The following is a 20,641-nucleotide window of genomic DNA, read 5'->3' on the forward strand; positions in this document are numbered from 1 at the left end:
GACTCTAAGTTTGTAAAGGCTGTGAAAATAAAAGCTGGCTGGGACTGAAGCAAGTGCAATATGAGCTTGAAAGGAGAGCAAGCAGCAGCAGCACCTGGCAGACAGCTGGACCAAGGGCAGGAGGCTTCTCTCCACCTGCCAATTCCCACAGGGAATGAAAAAAAAAGGGGGGGGGGGGAGGGCAAACCAGGCATCTGATGCTCTTCCCAGTTCCTACAGGGACACAGACACTAAAGACAAGAGCGGGAGTGCAGAGTGAGGCAGACAAGAGCGCAGCAGGGGGCATCTCGCGTCCCTCTTGAACTGAGCAGGGTGCTCTTGAAGCAGAGCAGAGAAGCACCAGCTGCAGCTGCCAGCCAGCCCTCGAGTGCCGGGCTGGTAGCTGAGCTGCGGCATGCAGCACACTGCTGGCCAGCCTGCGAGCATCCTGGAGCGCGCCAGTGGGTGAGACGGCACTGCTCCCCGATGGGAAGAGTGATGGCAGGAGGGATAATATGAAGCCCTGAATGTGCTTCTGGGAGGGGGAGGACAGTCGGAAAAAAAAAACAGGAGGGATGGTCAGGACACAAGGGTTTTCTTCCTCATGTTCCTGGGTAACTGTGGGCAAGCAACTGCCTCTCCCCTGGTTGGCCCCTGCAAAATCAGCGCCACCAACTTTATCTGCTTCCCAGGGACATGGGTGGCTTTCTGTTCAAGGAAGCAGCTAAATTACTGCCACGCATGTCCAGGTAACTCCCCTGGCAAGATGTCAGGCCACAGAGGACTTACTTCATCTGTTACTGAAATGCAACATTCAGGGTATCTTTCAGGCCATTAATTATTCACAGATATTATCACTGCTCTAAGCAGAACGGAGCTAGTTTTCCCTTTGTAATTAAAAAGGAGCTAATCTAATCTGTGATATAGCTTCCTATCACAGCACCCAGAAACCTGAGACACCTGGTCACACCCCAGAGTGGTGATAATGCATGCAAAAACTGTATTTGTGAAAGGTGCCCCGCTGCTGGCTCAGGCAGGAGGGAGCTCGGAAGTGCTCAGCTTTGCCTAAGCCCTGCTCGCAGTGAAGGTGATGGTGATAAGACTCCAGTTAACCTTCACAGGAACCAAGATAGGATTGACATGGAGGGGTTTAAAAGTCCTGCCTTCAAGTTTAGTCCAAAGTCCATTGATAGACACTAAAGGTGACTGTTGGATGAATTAAAATTTGGCCCAAAACCTTACCTATTAGGTCTCTGAGCCAAAAAATATGATTTAATCCTACTAAAGGTTAGCCTGCCTTAAAATGGATTTCCTAAGGAGGCAAGCTCTCTGACTTCTGTGTTGCAAGGGCTATGTACAAAGCACTATGGCTCATTACCAAACATGTTTGGGTGCCATCTACTTCTCCTGTGGGATGAGCATACATCTGCAGTGTCAACACCCCCTTCTTCCATTCTCCTGCTCAGAGAACTTGGGAACAAATCCTCTTTATAGAAATGGCTCTCGCATAAAGTGATTATTTAATCTTATGGTCCGGGACTTTGTGTTTCTGCAGTAGTTCAGTGTCCCAGTGAATCCTAAAGGGCTGGTGGTACAACTGAGAGTACACAGTTCCCTTTATGGTGCCCAGTCACATAAGGGCTGTGGATTGTGCCACCAGCCCCTTATGACCTTGTCATTCCTTTCACTGTTTTTCTTGTCTTCCTATGTCTCGTGCCGAGGACTGAGAGTTCCCTCACTGATCTCTCTTTCTCTCTCTTTCTTCTCCCCTTCTCTCTCCTTACCTTGCTACCACTATTGGGATGTAGAGTAAAGATGCTGGTATCAGGACTTTGGTTATGTTGGATGAGCAAGGAGGTAAGTTCAGATTGCTTCAGTAAGGACGTAAACCATTCTCAAAGTACTGTACTAACTGTGTGCTACCCTGAATCCCAGGGCCATAAAACATGTATGGTTATGCATGAGAACCCAAGAATCTCTTTGCCTTCAGCTTCACTGTCTGACAAAGGAACGTACAATAGCTGTGTAAGAGTCTGTACTTCTTTTGATCTGTTTCCCATTAATATCAAGGAGCTGCAGGCTGAACTCATCAAAATCATCTTTTTTTCAGCAAGCATTGGGTCGAGATCCAGCTACATGATGGGAAGATTTGCCTCCATAAATATAAAATCCAACATTATTTAAGCAGGTGCTATGTAATTTTCTCACTTGTTTAGCTACATGTGAAAGACATGCAATATATGCATCCCAAGAGAAGCTAAAATGATTTGGCTTGTGCAAAATTCAGGTTGTTTTTTTTAGTACAGAAATGTCAGTGAGGATAACAGGAGATTAACATTAAAAGCTACGCAACAACTGTCTCATTACAAGCGACCATATATGAGCCTTTAAACTTAGACAAGTCCCTGCCTGTGGATGACAGTGACGAAGACAGGGGTAGATGTATTCAGTGCATCCCAGGAAATTACATTTTTGCCCTTCATAATATCAGAAAGTAGCTCGTAGCTTCTCCTTCCCCCCCAAATAAACCAGTATTTGCTGCAGACCCACAGCAACATCAAAAGGGAGTCTCCAAAGAGAAGTTAATCAACAGAGTATGAATTTCTGCTACTCTATATCAAACCAGCCCCCGAAAAGCCCGTATTATTATTTAGTATGTGGCACAGTGTGAAACTGTGTTAGGAAAAATTTTCTACAGAGGTGATGCTCTGTAGCTCAGCAAGCCCCAACAATGATTATAGGCAACGTTACAGCATTATTGGGAAATGGACTGCATAACCCAAGAAGCCCTTTTCTTCTATTACATCCCTGCTTCTCTGGCACTAAAATGAATGAAAAGTAATAACAGGACCTAAACTGAAAGTATTTCCTTCTGTTTGCTGTTAGATACATGCATTATTGCTTCTTGTATTTTATATTTTCCTTTTAAGGAAAAGAAATTAAACTAACCAATTTTTTCTCATCAATTTGTCTTGACAAGAAAAATATTACAGATGTTATCTATGGATGTTTCTTATTTCCTGAATAATGTCAGCCACAGAACTATCACTGAATACAGAAAAACAGATTATTTATAATGAAACAGATACAGCACCTGTGTAAATAATGTGTGTTGTTTCAGAAGTGCATTAACACTTGAAATAAATCACAAATGTTGTCAGAGCAAGTCTGTAAATAGCCACTTGTATCCAGTAAGGTAAGGCAGCGGCAGATCAGCTGAAACTTTAGCAGTGCCTCTAACTTCCCTTGTGTTTAGCCTTGGGAAAGTAGGTTTCTTTTCTCTTACTGTTGTTTTCCCACAGATTGCTAGGGGAGATTATTTTATTTTTAACCCCTTGTTTATTTATTTCCTTTGGAGTTCCATTTGATTACTACTGGTAAACCCCTGTGCTCTGGAGTTATCCCACCTAGTCATACTAGGAAGGACTGTCCACGTGAGCCAAGATGCTGAGGCTGGGCCCACTGACCTCTCTGGAGGCCAGGAAGCTCAGTATTAAACTCGTATCGACGCTGAAAACTGGAATGTATGGTGTATGGCCAGAGACATGGATAGCCAATACTTACAGGAAGGAATCAGACAACTTAAAAGCCTCCTTAAATTGGTTATGGTCATGCCTTAAGTGGTTCAGTAAATTAAGCTTGTGATTATAACGGTATGGGTTTCTCAAGAAAAAACAGCCTAACAATGCTACAAACCCTGGGAATTCTGTAATTGCTGTACTATGTTAAATGTTTAATTATGTTTTGTCCATTTTAGCCATATATAGCTGTAATAATTCCTTATTTCTTTTATTATTTTATTTTAGCAATAAAAGACTTCCATTATTGGGCAAAACACACTAATGATTACCTTGAATCCTCTGTAATTAGTGCAATGTGTGCAACTCATGGATGTCTCAACAGATTATCAGATTAAGGAAATCATTTGCTAACACCGCCATGTGATCTCTTTTCAGCTGACTGCACAAATCACTTAAGATTATTAGGTGTTAAATAGACAAAAACCATGACATTGATCTTTCCAGTGGGCGGCAAGCAGAATATCTAATCATTGCAGTTGCTCGAAGCCCTGTTTCTAGATTTCTTTACAAAATTATTTACTAAGTTAAACATGCCTTGAAAGAAAAACTTCTCTGACCTAATGTCAGTGTCGGTAGCACAAAACAGAACTCATTTTTTGTCATCCCAAGCAGAAGTCTGTGGGATCATAAAAGGAAATAAGCCAATGTAACGCTACACAACTCGGTACTCACACAGCCAAGGAAGCCTGGCTAGCTCCTGCTGCCTAGCACTTTGGTGCATCAGACCACAGTCTGTTGTGACCCTACGGAAACATGGAGCTTCACAAGCAATTTCACTACTCCTTTTTCCCAGAGGATGGGGCTGCCAAGACAACTAGAGACCTCCTCCAGTACCCCTTGGAGTCACTGAGTGGGAATCTGAGTGGGCTTTTGGAGCAGTCCCTGTGCAAAACAGAGTCACCACCTTTTGGGCCAGGTATTCTCGCTCAAAGCAGCTGCACACTGTCCTCCCCTGAGGGAGCCCACAGGGAGGAGCTGAGGTTGGATGCTCCTGGATGAGATTTTTTCTGTCAGTGACAAAGTCTTTCCCACAGCCTATCTGCATCCATAATGCTTACCTTTCTTTAACCTGGCCATGAGTCCAACTCCCCTGTTGAATTACTTAAATATACATATAGCACTTTAAACTAAAATATTTATATTCTACACTAAAAATGTTATGCTGCAAAGGGTTACTGAGGAGTAACAATTGCTGTCCTTATTTAAATTTCTTTAAAACATGCTTGCTTAGAAAAATGTTAACATTTAGATTCATGTTGGTAAAAAGCAGCGTGTATAAATCAAACTGACAGTACACAGCGGGGATATGAAAATAAACCTGGACTGCAAAACGGGTGGTGGTCCCAGAACAGTAGCTTTTTTCCTCCGGTGGGAGGAAATATCCTTCTCAGAAACTCCCATCACCAGCTCCCATGGGAGTATCGGCAAGCAGAGCAATCTGGACCTTCAAGAATGTTTTTTTTTGTGTGTGTGTGTGATGATATCTTCACACAGCTTATTACAAATGATTTTTTTTTTCTTGTATTCAAAGTGAGGTGGGGGGAGAAACATTTCCAATGACAACAGTAGCCACACAGCCCTTTTGCATCCAAGACAAGACAGAGGAGTATCTATAACTTTACTGAGCTGCAAAAAAGTGTCAATGCGATTGAATTTTTCTCCCTGCACCAGAGAAACTGCAAGTGCACAGCCAGCAGTGCCAGTGACTACAGAGAAGAGCTTAATCTACCCAAAACAGATCAAGTTGAGGTATGGAGGTAAAACTTTGGAATAACCAGGCAACCCCACATGTAAAGCTCACCTGACAGTGCCCTTACCAGCTGAGCTCTCTACAGCTATTGCATGAGTTTTGAGTTTTCCAGCTTTCTGTGAGTTATGGCTGACCTGTTCCTATGGCATTGGTGAAATAACTGTAGCAAATACAAACATAATTAAAAATTCTTTCTGCCTGAGAGCAGAACTATGGCCTCATGTGCAGGCCCTTTCCCCAGCTTATCTCCTATTTAACACCTACCACGAAAAATGATAGGCAGTGAGATGTCAGAAGCAGAGCTGCTAAAGGCGCTTCAGCAACACCTATGAGCTGAGCTGATTACAGTCAGAGATGGTTTGCTAATTAATGAAAAAAATGGTGGATATCACCATTCCAGATTCTACAGGGAAAACGGCATTAATTATGTTGAAAGTGTAGTGCAGAACAAAAGACAAACGAATCCCTCACAAAAGCAGGTTGTGCCTCGTCTACCGCTATTCTTAGCACCACTAGATGTGGGCTCACAAGCACTCCCCCCAGCCTCCTTCCATTCGTGTGCATGCTTGGCAATGCCTTTCAGAGCAGAGCTAGGTCAGGACTCAGGCTTTCCGAAAAGGCTGCCCTAGAAATGTACTTTGCTCCAACATGATTCTCCTTTATGGAAAATGGGATCACCCATTAGTTAATCTAATAGTTAATCTGCTGATTCTCTTTCACATTCAGCCCTCTTGTATGCCATTATGATTTCAATGTACTCTCAAATGTCCTTTTTTTTTTTTTTTAATTAAAATTATCCTTGGTGGAAATTACTTCATTGCACCATACACCAGGCAAAGGGCGCATTCCCTTCTCCAAAGGCATTTCACTGACATTCAGGAAGCCCAGGTCCCAATACTGGTCACTAGTTGAGGAATATTTGAATATTTCTTATAAATTGCAGATGGGCTGCAAAGGTGGAGCACACCACACTAGCCCTGTCCTGGTCTTGCATCCCACATTGTGCTCAGGTGCTTTCACAAACGTGTTTGCTCAGAGACCACAGGAGGAGCTCAGGGGTGCCCTTGCCACAGCTGCCCCCTCCCAGCCCCAGATCAGTCACAAAGCAGGGATTTGCCAAGCAGTCACAGAAGATCCGTGACAAAGGGCCACAATGCTACCACGAAAATAACAGAGCAAGCTATCAGCCCCTCAGTCACCTGTGGTGTGAATACAGAAGTAATTGACAGGTAAAAAAATATCCTTGCTTATACCCTAAGGCATGCCATTGTTTTGCTGTAAGAGCTCCAAGCAGATATACGGCCATTACATTTGAATTCAAGTGACATTCTCAGACATAAATGGTATCAATATGCTAAAGGAGCTACTAATTTGTAGAGCCACCTGGAAGAAAAAAAAAGAAAAGGAAATTTGAATCAACACACCCCTAGTGTTCCGCCTCCAGACTGAGGCAATGCCAGTTATCTTATATGCTATATATGTGTGAGGTATATATGTATATAAACATACATATAGGCATAGGATATTTAAAGCCCACTGCAACAAACTATCAAAAGATGTTTAAGCTCTGACACAGAAATGCTTCTGTAAATTAGAGATAAAGGACTTGATCTTTGCTGGTGAGAATTTACATAGATTCGTGGCAGTACATGCCAGCAGACTGTCTGTTCTAAAACCTTTAATACAATACACAAAGCTGGAAAAATCTTTGAGAACAATAAATCAAGCTTTTGATAGCCATCTAATTTCTCACCAGCAATGATTCTTTCTAGGCCAGGTTTTAATATCATTTATACCAAAACAAATTCAGAGCGACCTCATTAATTCCTCTATAATATTTATGCCTCAATAATTGTGGTTAGACTCGTGAATCTATTTACTGGCCTCTGGGACCAGATCTTTGACAGGTATAAATTGGTGTTGCTCCATGAAGCCAGCATAACTACGCTGATTTAAACAAGTTAATGATCCTGCCCACTATATTAACAGCTAGCAAATGGTGTTCTAAGGGCCGTCTAGACTTCTGGGCTACAGACATGACATGGACTTTTTACACTGATGAGGTTTCCTTTAAGGAAAGATAAATTAGTTACTGATCACTTTTCTCTTCAGAAATACCATAAGCATCACAGAAAAATCCTGAAGTGGGAAATATTAAGCCAGATTCCTGGAGAGAGCTATAACTTAAAGTCTTTAAATCATGTCAAATCTACTCCTCAGTTAACACTCATCTACTCAGGCAGAATAGGAAACAGGAAAAGAAAGTTCAGAAGGCCCTATTACATACCTGGCCTCAGAGACCTGAGCAAGGAAGCCAGGACTGAAAGCCAACCAGTGGTACCTGATCTAGAACTGATCCCTGGGGTCTTAGGAGGTGTTTTCTATTGCACAGCCAAGGTTAGGAAAATATGGGCAGCAAAGCTGGTGGAAGAAAGTTCAGTTCCTCTTGTCCCTCCCAATGTCAAAATACGTGTGTGGAAACTGCCTTCTTTTAACTGAGAGCCTGGAAAACCAGCCAGGCTCTGCAAACACAGTTCTCACAAGCAGAAGGAGGGAATCTGTGATGGAAATTAGCAATTCCCATCATGCTGCATAAGCCAGCAGAAAAGCCAGTGATGCTGCCATAGCTGCTTCCCAGAGCAAGGGTGAGCATTGCCCAACTCTGCAGGCTCAGGCAGGACTCTGAGCTAGTGAGGAGCACAAGCACTTAGAGGAATATCACCTTTTTCCATGTGCTCACATTTCTGATGAGATTCACAATCTGTGTGTCCAAATGTGAACCGAAGCTTCTGCTCAAGCCTCCAGGCCAAAATGTAGAATTACTGTGTGCATTAAAACAATACAGCCTTGTACTTCTGGTTCTTTGCTCAGCAGTATATCTGGCAAAACACGTACAATGAAACTCTAAGGTTTCCCTATTAGGTTCCTGATCCTTTGCTCACATTGTACGTGCTCCTTTTAGAGGACACTGCCGGGTAACTCTGATGCTCCTTGGGTTTGGGATCCATACTGCCTGTGGTATCAGGAGACAGGCACATCCAGCTGAGGAGAATGAGGACTGACAGCTGAAGAGCAGATGTGGCTGGCAGTACTGACATGGCACCTCTCCTTCTCCCAGCCCAGCATCATGCAAGGATTAAGCAACAGCACAAGTCCAGTATTTGAATTATTTCAGCTTGAATAATTTAGGACAGGATTTTCAAGGCCCTCTAAGGGTGAGATGCCCAATTCCCATTAAAATTAATTAAATAGAATTAATTTTAATGAGGATTGGGCATCCAAATCCCCTGGAAAGCTTTGAAAATGTAAGCCTCAATTGTTAGGTAGAAACCCAAGTAAGAAATTAGGCCTATTCATGTTCCCAAACAAGTCAAGGAGTTTCATACTGACGTCAACCATTTATTTTTTTCTTAAAATGCCTTTTTTTTTTAAAAAAAAAATCTTGGCTGGACTCAGTTAATATCAGGCATGACATTAGGTTTCTCATATAACCCATGCTGTCTTAGTTCCTTTCCTCTCAGGTCTAATCCTGCATTTATATTTTCCCTACTTTATAGAGGGAAAAGGAATGTGGCTGCATTTTACGGGGATTGCTTTACTTAGACTGCTTAGGAATAGTTATTTTTTGTACTGGATTGAAATGCCACTCCAAGTAACTTTCTCACCCCATGCTATACTTAATTTGAGTTTGTCCTTCATGATAGAAATGGTGAAGCTTTCCACCAATGTAAAATGCCATAGCTACCACAGACTCCAATCTCTGATCCCACGGGATCCATATCTGTTTACATCAGTGGAGGATCTGATCCTACAATTTTACAATTTACAATTTTACAATTTTACAATTGTGGTGTTCTGCTCCTTTAACACACTACATTATTCTGAACTACCAAGTCACTAAGAAAACCCTACAGGTGGAAGAAAAAGCTGCCTCAGGTGGAAAGAAGCCAAATTCTGTTTGATGCCAGCAGGGAGAGACAGTGTCTCTATGAGGCTGGTTACTGGGCTTGATGCTTCGGTCACTTGCTCTAGAGCAAATCAGAAGTGACTCCAATGAAAAACCTTAGTCTTCACCTATTTATTTATTTTTTCATAAAATGGCTTGGGGACAGAGACAATGTACATTGCAGCCATTGGTCCTCTTTCAGCGAGCATCAGGCTCCTCTGGTGGCTGTAATTCCTCTGTGTTTGCTGGGGTTACGCCTGATTTGCAGCATCCATGTGAGAAGGAAAATCAGCCCCAAAGCCACACTCAGATCAGAGATTTATCAGCCCCAAAGCCACACTCAGATCAGAGATTTATCTCCCACGACAATCAGAGAGGCAGGTCTCATGTTCCTCAGCCTCTGGAAAAAAGGAGTACTTGGACATAGCTCTTTACAGCTCACACCATCTCTGGTCCCGGTACTACCAGCTCCCTCACCCAGGCGCCCACTAACCCGAGCGGTTACGCTGCCACACCTCACCTAATTCCAAGGCATTTGTAAGCATAAGTAACTGGTATTTTCCGTGGAAGGATACCTTTTCTCTTGTATTAACGTGCATAAATGCAAAATAATAACACTTTATCTTTCTTTCTCTTGGATGTCATTGGTGTCTTAGTAAGTGGATGTATTGTAATATGTTAATGGACCTTAAAGTTTATAACCCTTCCTTTTTACATCATTACATCTTGTTTAAATTAATATATTTCAAACATCTTCCTCCTTTGTTTTATTCTTTCCATATTAGTAAAAAAACATCTTCGGCATCCAGTACGGCTTACATCCTTTTAACAATGCATCAGCTCAGATTAATGCATTGTAATGTCATTATTGATTCAGTTCTACATGGCCATTTTTCACGTTCTGTTGAAGACAAAAACAAACAAAAATACAATTCATTCCACACTGTCATCCCTTTGTCCTGACCAGAACAACTCGATCGTGTTGAAGAAGGCATGAACCATATCAATCAAGACATGAAGGAGGCCGAGAAAAATTTAAAAGATTTAGGGAAATGCTGTGGCCTTTTCATATGTCCTTGTAACAAGTAGGTACTGGGTACCGGCTCTGCTATGTGGTGTCCAGTTTTTTTGTCACAGTGAATGTCTGAAGTTTTTGTCTTTTTTTTCTTTGTCCTTTTCCATCTGCTTCATTCTGTGGGGATAAAATACTTGTGTTTAATCAGAACAACTGGAACGCATCGAAGAGGGAATGGACCAAATCAATAAGGACATGAAAGAAGCAGAAAAGAATTTGACGGACCTAGGAAAATTCTGTGGTCTTTGTGTCTGTCCATGTAACAAGTAGGTGCTGCCTGCCTCATCTCTTTGAGCACTTAAGGCTGATCCCAAAGGCCTTGTGAAGCTCATCCTTGCTAGGCACATGGACAGGATGAGCATGTGGCATGCAGAAAGAACGATTCTGGTTCAAATGCATTCATCTCATAGCATAGACAACTGACTGGGAATTACTGTAGATGCATTAAAATCAGGCATACTGCAGTGAAAGCTTCACTGTCGACACCTTTTAATGGTAAAAGTTTCAACATTTTACACAAAGTGTACTAAGTGGTTCCATTTTCCCATGAACAAAACCACTGGGGCTACTTTATTCCTGGAGGCCCTAGATTTTAAAACATATTTTCACAAACAAGTTTAAAAAACAACAACAGCAACAAAAATTGAAGCTCAAAAATGCAGAAGAGGCAATAATAAACATTACTCAAAATTATGGATGAAAACCATACTTCTTTTCATTGTTCAACACAAATTGTCCTTGATGAGAGCCTGATCGAGACATGACGTTTCACGATTGGAACCCAACTTGAAATGGTTTTCATCCTGCCAGACAACCAAATTTGAGAAAACCCAAACACCTCATGCCAAATTTCTCTCATTTGGGTAGCATGTACACTAAGCAGAAATGTTGAAATGCATCGAATTTGCTTGCATGCCATCACTCTTGAACGAAACCGTCCTCCAAGTAATGCAAAGCTTGTTTTAAGTGCCAAATGAAAATGTGATGTGCTGTTATGCGGGTGTAGGAAACAAGGGACAGAGTGGACTGACCAGAAGTCCTCGTGGAACAGCAAATCCAGCATGCAGTGAGTCAGCTACCACCTAGGTTTCAGTGAAACCATTTACACATGGTTGGTCAGGGACAACAGGGCAGAGTACAGTGGTCCTGCAGTATCACCCTCCCTTTCTGCGTGGCATGGAAACTTTGTTCACAGGTGATCCTACCATGACTATCAAGACCAAATGAAAGAGAGCAGTCATGCAGTTCGGTAGGAGTTTGGCCTGGAGTAGGAAGGGCAGGACTGGGCTTATCAGGCACCATTTCTTTTGAAGTGAATTCCCTTGGGACACAATGCAGATACTGCCTTAAATTTCAAAATCCATTTTGCTCCTGTGTACACAGCCACAAATACTTTGCTGGCATAAACATTTTGCCCAGAATATGCATACTACTGCCTGGTGTGCAGAATGGGAGAGGTGAGGAGGAATGGAAAGAGCTACGCACAGACCCAGCCCTGGTCAGAGGGCCTGCCTGCAGCCATATGAGCTCTGGCACAGGCTGCATCCTGCCCTCCCTCTGCACCAGAGCAGGAGGCTGACCAGGAGCAGAAGAGGTGCAGGTACAAGAGTGTGCAGCAGAAACTTTGACACTCCCACACTCTAAAAGCTGCTGCAGCTTAAAGAGGAGCAAACCAAGGCAGTTGGTTTGCTTCTCCTGGAGAAATCTAGCATATGCATAAACCAAAAGTTCTTCCTTGAAGCACAAAAAAAAAATCCCCATGCATTTTGCAGGATTATTTATTTATTTATTTATTTATTTATTTATTTTTGGAACAGATTTAATATTCTGTACTGTAGGAAAGGCTGAGCTGACAATCAGACCTGTGGTGTGGATGGGGTTAGCACCTGACACGTGGCCCTAAAGCATTTACCACTTCACAGCAATTGCAGCATCACAAAATCAGTAGGTGCAAGAACAGAAAAATACTGCTTGCATTCAACGTTCATTTTTAGAGGTGTCTCCTCCCCGCTTTTAGGCAGTATTCTGACCTTTGCAGACTGCAGCCAGATTTCATAAACTAGCACTGCTAATCAGTGAACATGTTTAGAAACTAAGTATGGATGACCAATGCTTTTAGTGACTGTTCCTTGAACCGTGCCAGGAACCAACTGGTATAAATAAGATGATATTCTGAGAAGTGGAGTGTAGGAGGGAGAGAAATCCATACAGCTCTGGGCATCACTATCACCATGATCCCCTAATGCTCTTCTGGCCAGTGGTAAATTAAATGTATATATTTCAAAAAGATTAACCATTTCATGGATAACTATATTCCACTACCTGTAAATACAACTCAGTGAACCATACCAAAATGTAAAGCCCAACCTTACGTTCTTAAAAAAAAACAGAATGCCCATGGCATGAAACTTTGTCCAGACTGCAGTCAAAGTACAACTGCTGCTGACCATGAGCAGGCCCAGACTTCACCTGTTTTAATTGGAAGTCCACAAGGAAACTGGGATTAAGCTCTGGGTGTATAAAATCTTATACTTCAAATGCAGAGATGTGTCACTTGGAGTTGTGCGGGTCGAAAGAGCAGACAAATATCTGTAAATGTGCATGCAGCAAGAGAACTACTTTCAGTCATTTCTAGAAATGCCAACATCAATGTGTAGTTTCAGAGAACTAAGAAAAAGGAAGCCAAGCATCCTATTTTTAACTCTTTACAAATAGTAATACGTAGTCAGCAACAGAACAGATGAATATTTGGGAAAGATCCTCTTTGCATCTGTATTTTAATTCTACATCAAAGCATGCAACACAACTTCAGGCTTAACAGATGCTGAGCTGCTTCAGGGGGCATGGAGAGAACATAACACCAGAGATGGGTTTGTTGTGTCCTTTCCCAAAGCCCCCAGAAGCATGTCAAGTAACTCCCCCCAGATCCAAGCCACAGGGCTGTTTATATGACTGAAGAACAGGGGAACCATGGGGACTGGCAGTTCCCAACAGCTTTGTTGGAAACTGCTCCACTTCTTGAATAAAACCAATAATTTATAGCTACAGACCCCAAACACTCACCCTCTCCTGTCACAGTGTTCGATCTTGTCTGACATCCCCAGTGACAGCAACCCTAAACATGCTGCACATGCTAATCTGCCACTGAAGGTATGCCTGGATTTTAATTTTCTGTCCACGGCAGCTCAGTCAAAAATGGCTCTCTGAAAGCTACTCTAACCGTCATAAATAATAAACGTGGTGACATGCTAGGCTATTTTAAAGTCCTGTGGTTTAAAGCTCCTGAAGGAAGTGATGATCCATTTTTGCCTGTGTCTTGCTTATTGTGAAGGCTGTTACTGCTGATGCATTAAGAGTATGATGAACTACTGGGGCAACTGTGCTTAGTGAGAATGCTTTACTTCTTATTCATGCCTGTAGCTGGTGCATGAAGAAAATGTAGAAAAATTTCCCTTTCTGATGCTAGATTGCTTGTATCTTTTCTTTTCTCCTGCACTCATTTCACTTCTGCCTATTTTACTTTCTGTCTCTGTGGACAAAGGTTTGTACATCAACTGTCGATGTATGATTACTATTTTCAAGTACCGATATATTATTTGAAAATCTAATGAACCCTATGAATTTTATGATAAAACCATCCCCAAACCACAGTGGAAAAGGTTAGTGGCTTTAAATGCCTATTATGCCACATAAATGTTAACAACAGCCAAAGCTCAATCTTCTGCATGGTAAATGTTAAAATCTAGCCAAATCCATTTTTCTCTAAGAGGGTGTGTTGCTGTGATGTGATGTACACACTATACTTGGCAGTTTTGTTTTTATGTCTGTCTGCCAGTACGTTCTCTGTGTTTGATGTCACAACATATGTGTCACTGAAATGAAATAATGTTTTCTAGTTATCTGTATTTCTTCTCTTCTTCTTTTTTTCTTTCCTTTTTTTTTTTTTTTTTTTTTTTTTTGGTCCTTTCTGGAAACCAAGTCAACATCTAAAAACCTGTCTGAAGTGTTGTAGACTTGACAATTGCAATTCACCCTATTGGAAACAAAACCTCTGACCATCACAGTTGCTGTGGCAGTAAAGTTGAAAAAAAATAAAATCTTTTTATTCAGGGTTATGATATATCGGTATACAATCAATGACCCTCTATCTGAAAACTCATTTGCTTGATTCAGCTTTTAGCTTGGAGAAGTAAAGAGTTTTGCATTTTTCCTTGTCCACTTGATGCTTTGTTACTCATCATCTTTTTTGCATAGGCTTAAATCAAGTGATGCTTACAAAAAAGCCTGGGGCAATAATCAGGATGGTGTTGTAGCCAGCCAGCCTGCACGTGTCGTAGATGAACGGGAGCAGATGGCCATCAGTGGTGGCTTTATCCGCAGGTGAGCCTTTTTCTGCACTGTTTTCCTCTCTGTTTTCCTATTCAGTGATATTTTTAGATTTCTTCCATATGCTTGTGAGTTCTGTGATGCTTGTTAACTCCTTCAGTGATGCTGGGTAATGCGTTGGAGCCAGTGTTTTCCACTGGGTGGTGGTTACTTAGATATAGGTCAACACCCACTAGGACAGGTGCTGAGGACCCACTGCATCCAGTGACTCCCCCCAGCCCTACTGGCACTTGAGATAGCGCAGAGGATGGTGACGTGCCATGAGTCCTGGATGTCAGAGTTTCAGCCCTAAGAATCAGAAGATGCTTGAAAAAGCAGCCCTAAACCATCCTGCTTGAGACTGACCAGATTTGGGCAATAATAAAATAGAAATAAACCTAGCTGCATACTGCACAGCAGCAATGTTAGGGTGCAGACTCTCACAGCTGGTCAGCCCTGTCTGCTGCACTCCAGCTCCCTGGAGGCAACAATGTACAGTTGTCAAATACCTCAGAATGAAGTGCCAGATAAATACTGGTTTATGATTACTGCCTCAAGATATGTGGTGCTCATTATCCATGCTTGCTATAAAATGTACCAAAGCATCCAGCACCTCTTCCTTTCTTTTCAAAAAGAGAAGAGCGTCAGGCTCTCTGCCAAAGCAGAGCCAAGCGCAGCACCTGAAGCACACTTTCTACCAGAGGTACATGGGTTTTGAGAAGGCCATTTCCCTGCTCATGACTATCCAGAAAACCTCACTGACCAGGGAACGATGACCCATTCCTCAGCTGCTGTAAAATCACAACCATGGGGAAATACCGACAGCTCAGTGGCAACCCCTGTGCATTCAAATGAAAGCCAGTTTGAAACACACAGCTATACTAATGGCAACCAAGCTGTAAACTTCCAGCAACATATAGGGACCCAGCAATAAGTACATACCGATTACAGTGTGTATAGAGCATGTATTTAGGTGACAATGCCATCAGCTGAATGGATAAAGGCATACCAGTAGGCAAAGCTTTGATCTCTGAAGATTAAGGACACGGATTAATAAGTAATTATCTTTCCAAAAACTATTATCCACTTATTTTTTTGGCTGCTGTGATAAAAGGAAATCAGTGTGATAGAAACAATGCTGTCATGCAATCTGGAGCGTGGGATGGAGTTGCCATTTAAGTTTGCTGGGTCTGCCAGTCACTTTTTTTTTTTTTACTTTCTGGATGGCAGCCCCATCGAACCAAAGGCTGGGACATGCTAACAGAACAGAAGTGAAGAAAAGTTATGCCATCCCATAATTCTCTCACGACCAGCTTGTAGAACACTCTGGGCTCCTCTATGAACACAAATTACACAAGAGGCTCAAAGTAGTGGTTTTCTGAGTGGGATCCATGGCCCTGCTTTTCCAAGTGCCAGTCACCACAAGCCTCTCCAGTCGCTGGAGCACTGAACTGTGCCCTGGCCCACGCACGAGTTTTTCTTTTAAGAAACAAGCAACTGTAAAAAGATGGGGCTAAGAGGAGAGAGAAAAATCCTTACTGAAGGCAAAAAATCTGAGAGAATCTGATTCTATCATCTACTGAAAATACATTTAATTAGACAGAACGTTGGGTCAGGATTTTCACCGCTGAGGCTGTCCTTGCCCAATATTTCAGTGAGCCCCAGTTCTGCGAGGAATCTATGGTATCCTGTGTAGGGCAATGCAGGGAGCTGGTACAGCTTTGATTCCATCATGCTCCGGCACTTCCATATGCTGTAATCACACACAGATCCACGTGAAGCATCCTTCCACTCTTCCACATCCTTTGAGAAGGACCATTGCTAGCAGAGAGGTGTTATAAGTGGAACAGAGAAGCACAGACAAAAACACATCTAGGAACAGAAAGAATGAGTAGTGACAAACTCAGACAATTAATCCCCGCATCCAAAAAATAAGCATGTGAAGGTTTTCAGGCTAGCTGCTTATTAATCCCTTTTCTTCAAAGCTGAGCATAGCAACATGCTCCACAGGTGACAAGCGAAGGAGGATGCAGAGGAGGTTCTGGGTGAATCAGACTTTTGGCGAAACTTCCTCTCTCTTTGCTTCAAATAATTGGTTTTTGTTCCCAGGGTAACAAATGATGCCCGGGAAAACGAAATGGATGAAAACCTCGAGCAGGTCAGCGGCATCATTGGCAACTTACGTCACATGGCCCTGGACATGGGCAACGAGATCGACACACAGAATCGCCAGATTGACAGGATCATGGAGAAGGTAAGAACTTAGAGAACCCCAGAAGGGCCTGTGGTTTCCTTTCTGCAAGCACAGGCAGTGCCCAAGAGGGGCAGAAGGTGTGTCTTCCAGCCTGCCCACACAGAGTAGTAGTTTTAATTCAGCTCGGAGGAGGACTGGGGATGGAAACAGCTCCTAGAGCTCCTTTTCCTTCTCCTTCCCTATCTTTGAGCCAAAGCAGAGCTTGCTGCTATGGATCTTCAGTAACTTTTCCTGAAGGTTGGGTTGAACCTGCACTGTTGGTTTTGCAAGACAACAGCTGGCGAGGAGACCTCTTCCAAATAAAGTCCCCTTCTGCAAGGGCTTTGGGAAAGGAAAAGTACCCTGAGTTGTACAGAACCATGGAGCTTGGACCCTGGCACTTCCTGGCAAGTTTTAAACCTTCCTGGACTTTACTTCCCTCATAAACTCCACAAGAGATTCAGAATAGGATCATCACTTGTTTAGAGGACCAGTCTCAAAAAGAGAATGGGGACGTATTAAGCAAGGCAGTATGGTAATGGTGCAGCCACCAGCTCTCTCAGTGTGCATACACATACTGGGAACCTACATGGGCCCAGTGAAATCCAAAAGTCTTTCTATCGTGAAATCACCATTTGAAAAGGCAGATAACACCGTGCCAGTGCCAGGCTGCACTGCAGATCTCTGAAGCAGATAGCAGCACCCTCCAAACCCGGCTGGGAACTCACTGCCATCCTCACATCCCGAGATCTGCAAGCCATCTGCATTCATGCTGGCAGAGCTCCAGGCACAGGCACAGCCAGGCTGAAGTGATATAAGAGGCTAGATCTTCATCTGGTGCAAAATCAATACAACACTTGATTTCAGCTGAGATTTACACAACCTGAGGATCTAACCCAAGGACTTACACGTGCTGCTTAGACTTAATGCTGACTTTAAGGGGTAGAGCTTTTACTCCTGAGCCCTCTGACATGTGCGAACCTTCTTTCATGTCAATTAATTATATCAGAGCCTAGCACACCACCAAAAAATTACAGAAAATATTGCAGCCAGGGATTCACTCAGATAACTTTCCTTGCTGGGGTTTGATACCAAAGAGAATTGGGTGAAGTACAAGTTGTCTTAAAGGCAGGAAACTCATCTCACACAGCACAGAAGAGTACACAGCTTTGTGTATGCATGAATGCAGCCGTCCTGACAAGGATTCTCCTATCAATTCGTGCTTGTAAACATCTCAATACTGAAATCACTGACCAGGCCCTTTGTGGTCCCCCACATGAAGCACGTGGGCCCAATCTGTAGGCAGTGCATGCTGAGAGCAGCTGGCTAACAGAGGGACTGGTCTTCCACATCTGTGTGGCGTTCCTGCAGCATCGGGTGTACAGCATTTCATGCAGCCATGGGGAAACTGCAAGCTCTTGCCATTTGTTAAATTGAAGACCAGTGACACAGTTCTGAAAGGTGGGCTCGCAGTGTGCACAGAGCAGTCATCATGAAAGCAGCACAAAAACCGAGTCTTCAGTCTCGGTGAAAATATGCCAAATTTCTCTGAGTAAGGACACATGGCCTGAGCAGTAATGAGATACTAGAAAAAGAAACACAGTTAGGAAAACCTCCTATAAAAGACAGGAATGACTGGTATCTGGGGAATACTGAGGCGACAAGTGCATACACATCCACTTTGCAGTGCGATATGGTGGAAGGCAATAGGGCATTGGTGGAGCTGCTTCCTTTTTCTGACCAACTGGAGCACTGTGCTTTTCATCAGCCGTGATCATTAGAAAGACATGGGGCTGGCACACATTGTAAACGCCGGGGTACATCACAAAGCTAGCCCAAATACCTCTAAAGCACTTATGTTAAACTGATGCATGCATCCAAACCAGAGCAATCTCATAACACAGAGAGTAATCTGATCTATCCAAGGTAATTGGGGGGACGCAATAAATAAAAGGCTTTATCCTTCCCTCAGATCAGAGGGAAAAAGACAAAAACTAAAACAATTATGTGGTAAGTAGGTCAAATGGGCCAGATGTCATCACCAGAAGATACCCTGGCCCTAAAATGAGCCACTATTGGGAGGCTGGGAGGAAAGCAGAAGAGGCTGAGAATATTTTGTCTTGACCCAGGTGGGAAGGTCTGGGCAAGGACTCCCATCGACTTGGATGAAACATCATCCAGTTTCATCAATACTTTTTAATCAATGTGCATGCATTTCATGACAAACTTAACTGCTTCTGCACCATTAAGCTATTTTTTGGATAGTCTTTTGGCAAAAGCACATGAAGCTATTCCGTGATAGACAAGGTCAAATTCATAGCTAAAATAAAGGACTGTGGTTCATAATGAGTAGTTATGCTGATTTATGCTTGCTGAGGATCTGGCACATGCTGTCGTACTAAAAATACACATCTACATAGCATTTGCCAGATCAATTATGGAGAAAAGCCCAAGATACTTAAGAATGATTTATTGCACATCAGTATAACCATTTTTAAAAGGTTTTGAAATGTATGTGGGAAAGTTGCTTCACCATTCTGCCTTGGCAAATTGGAGATTTAAAATAAATCTGTACAATTTGGATACACCCCAGAGAAGGGGGAATAACAATAAAAGTTTTAAAAAATGAAGACATCAAACCACAGAAAAGAGCTTGCTGTTTGATGTCACGCTTTTAAAGCAGTAACACAACTCTCACCTTTCCCACAGGTCTGATTTCAAACACTGAAAGCATTTTCTGGCTAGTCCCTCTGCTAGCATACATTGGCATAGCAACATGGGCTTGAGGGGAGCTTTGCCAGTTTTTGTCAGCTGCAGCAATGTTTTTGTCTCCAAAACTAACTTCTGCAGAGCAACAGAAAGCCCCGGTGAAAGGCTCTGCCCACCAAGGTGGTGCTGCTTCATTAGCGGCACTGTTTAAGCATGGGAAGTGTTATACAAGGAAGACAGCTAAATTAACAGTTCAGCCCACACTGGACTAAATTCCAGTTTGATTCTTTCAAATAATGGTAGAATCCCAAATGGTGATAGACTCCCTTCCTTTGCTTAATCCCTGTCTGTGCTGCTGCCCAGTGAGAGGTTACTGTTTTGCAACTACGCTGGTGAGCTTTTTGTTGAGAGAAAGGAGTAATGGCACCTCTCCTACCTATTCCTTTCTTGTCACGTGTGTAACCAAGAGATCCAGACGGAGCCCATGTCCACTGAATCTAAGTCTTACAGAGCACTGGAAGCTTTTCGCTGGTGAAGTCCACATGGCATATCATCAGTTTTCATGCCATCACCCAACACTGTTAATGGTGCAAGCAATCAGCACCAGCTACAGAGCTGGCAAGGTGTTTAAGAGAGTTCAGTGAGGCTAAATACAATCACAAAAGCTCTGCTCGAAGGCTACCTGAAGCGTCACAAAACCAGGCTCACCTGTATTTTCCATTTGGGTCCCTAATACCATTGTAACAACAGTTCTCTGGTTCTTTTTCCTTTTCTTTTCTTTTCTTTTCTTTTCTTTTCTTTTCTTTTCTTTTCTTTTCTTTTCTTTTCTTTTCCTTTCCTTTCTTTCCTTTTTTCTTTTCTTTTCTTTTTTTTTCTTTCTTTTCTTTTCTTTTCTTTTCTTTTCTTTTCTTTTCTTTTCTTTTCTTTTCTTTTCTTTTCTTTTCTTTTCTTTTCTTTTCTTTTCTCTTTTCTCTTTTCTTTTCTTTTCTTTTCTTTTCTTTTC

At 42.6% G+C, this 20,641-nt stretch overlaps 1 protein-coding gene across 2 annotated transcripts in view; it reads left to right on the forward strand.

Moving 5' to 3' along the window:
• SNAP25 (synaptosome associated protein 25) overlaps positions 1-20,641 on the forward strand; it is a 62,655-nt gene that overhangs the window by 40,407 nt on the left and 1,607 nt on the right. Inside the window, exons 4-7 of one of the 2 annotated variants that reach the window (XM_035321282.1) lie at positions 1,788-1,836; positions 10,224-10,341; positions 14,586-14,711; positions 16,806-16,950. In XM_035321282.1, the coding sequence (XP_035177173.1) occupies positions 1,788-1,836; positions 10,224-10,341; positions 14,586-14,711; positions 16,806-16,950 (438 nt within the window). Of the gene's footprint in view, positions 1-1,787; positions 1,837-10,223; positions 10,342-10,479; positions 10,598-14,585; positions 14,712-16,805; positions 16,951-20,641 lie in introns of both variants that reach the window. The other variant, XM_035321281.1, reaches the window with a different exon arrangement.

Source organism: Oxyura jamaicensis, chromosome 3 (genome assembly GCF_011077185.1).
Source record: "Oxyura jamaicensis isolate SHBP4307 breed ruddy duck chromosome 3, BPBGC_Ojam_1.0, whole genome shotgun sequence".
NCBI classification, from domain to species: Eukaryota; Metazoa; Chordata; class Aves; order Anseriformes; family Anatidae; genus Oxyura; species Oxyura jamaicensis.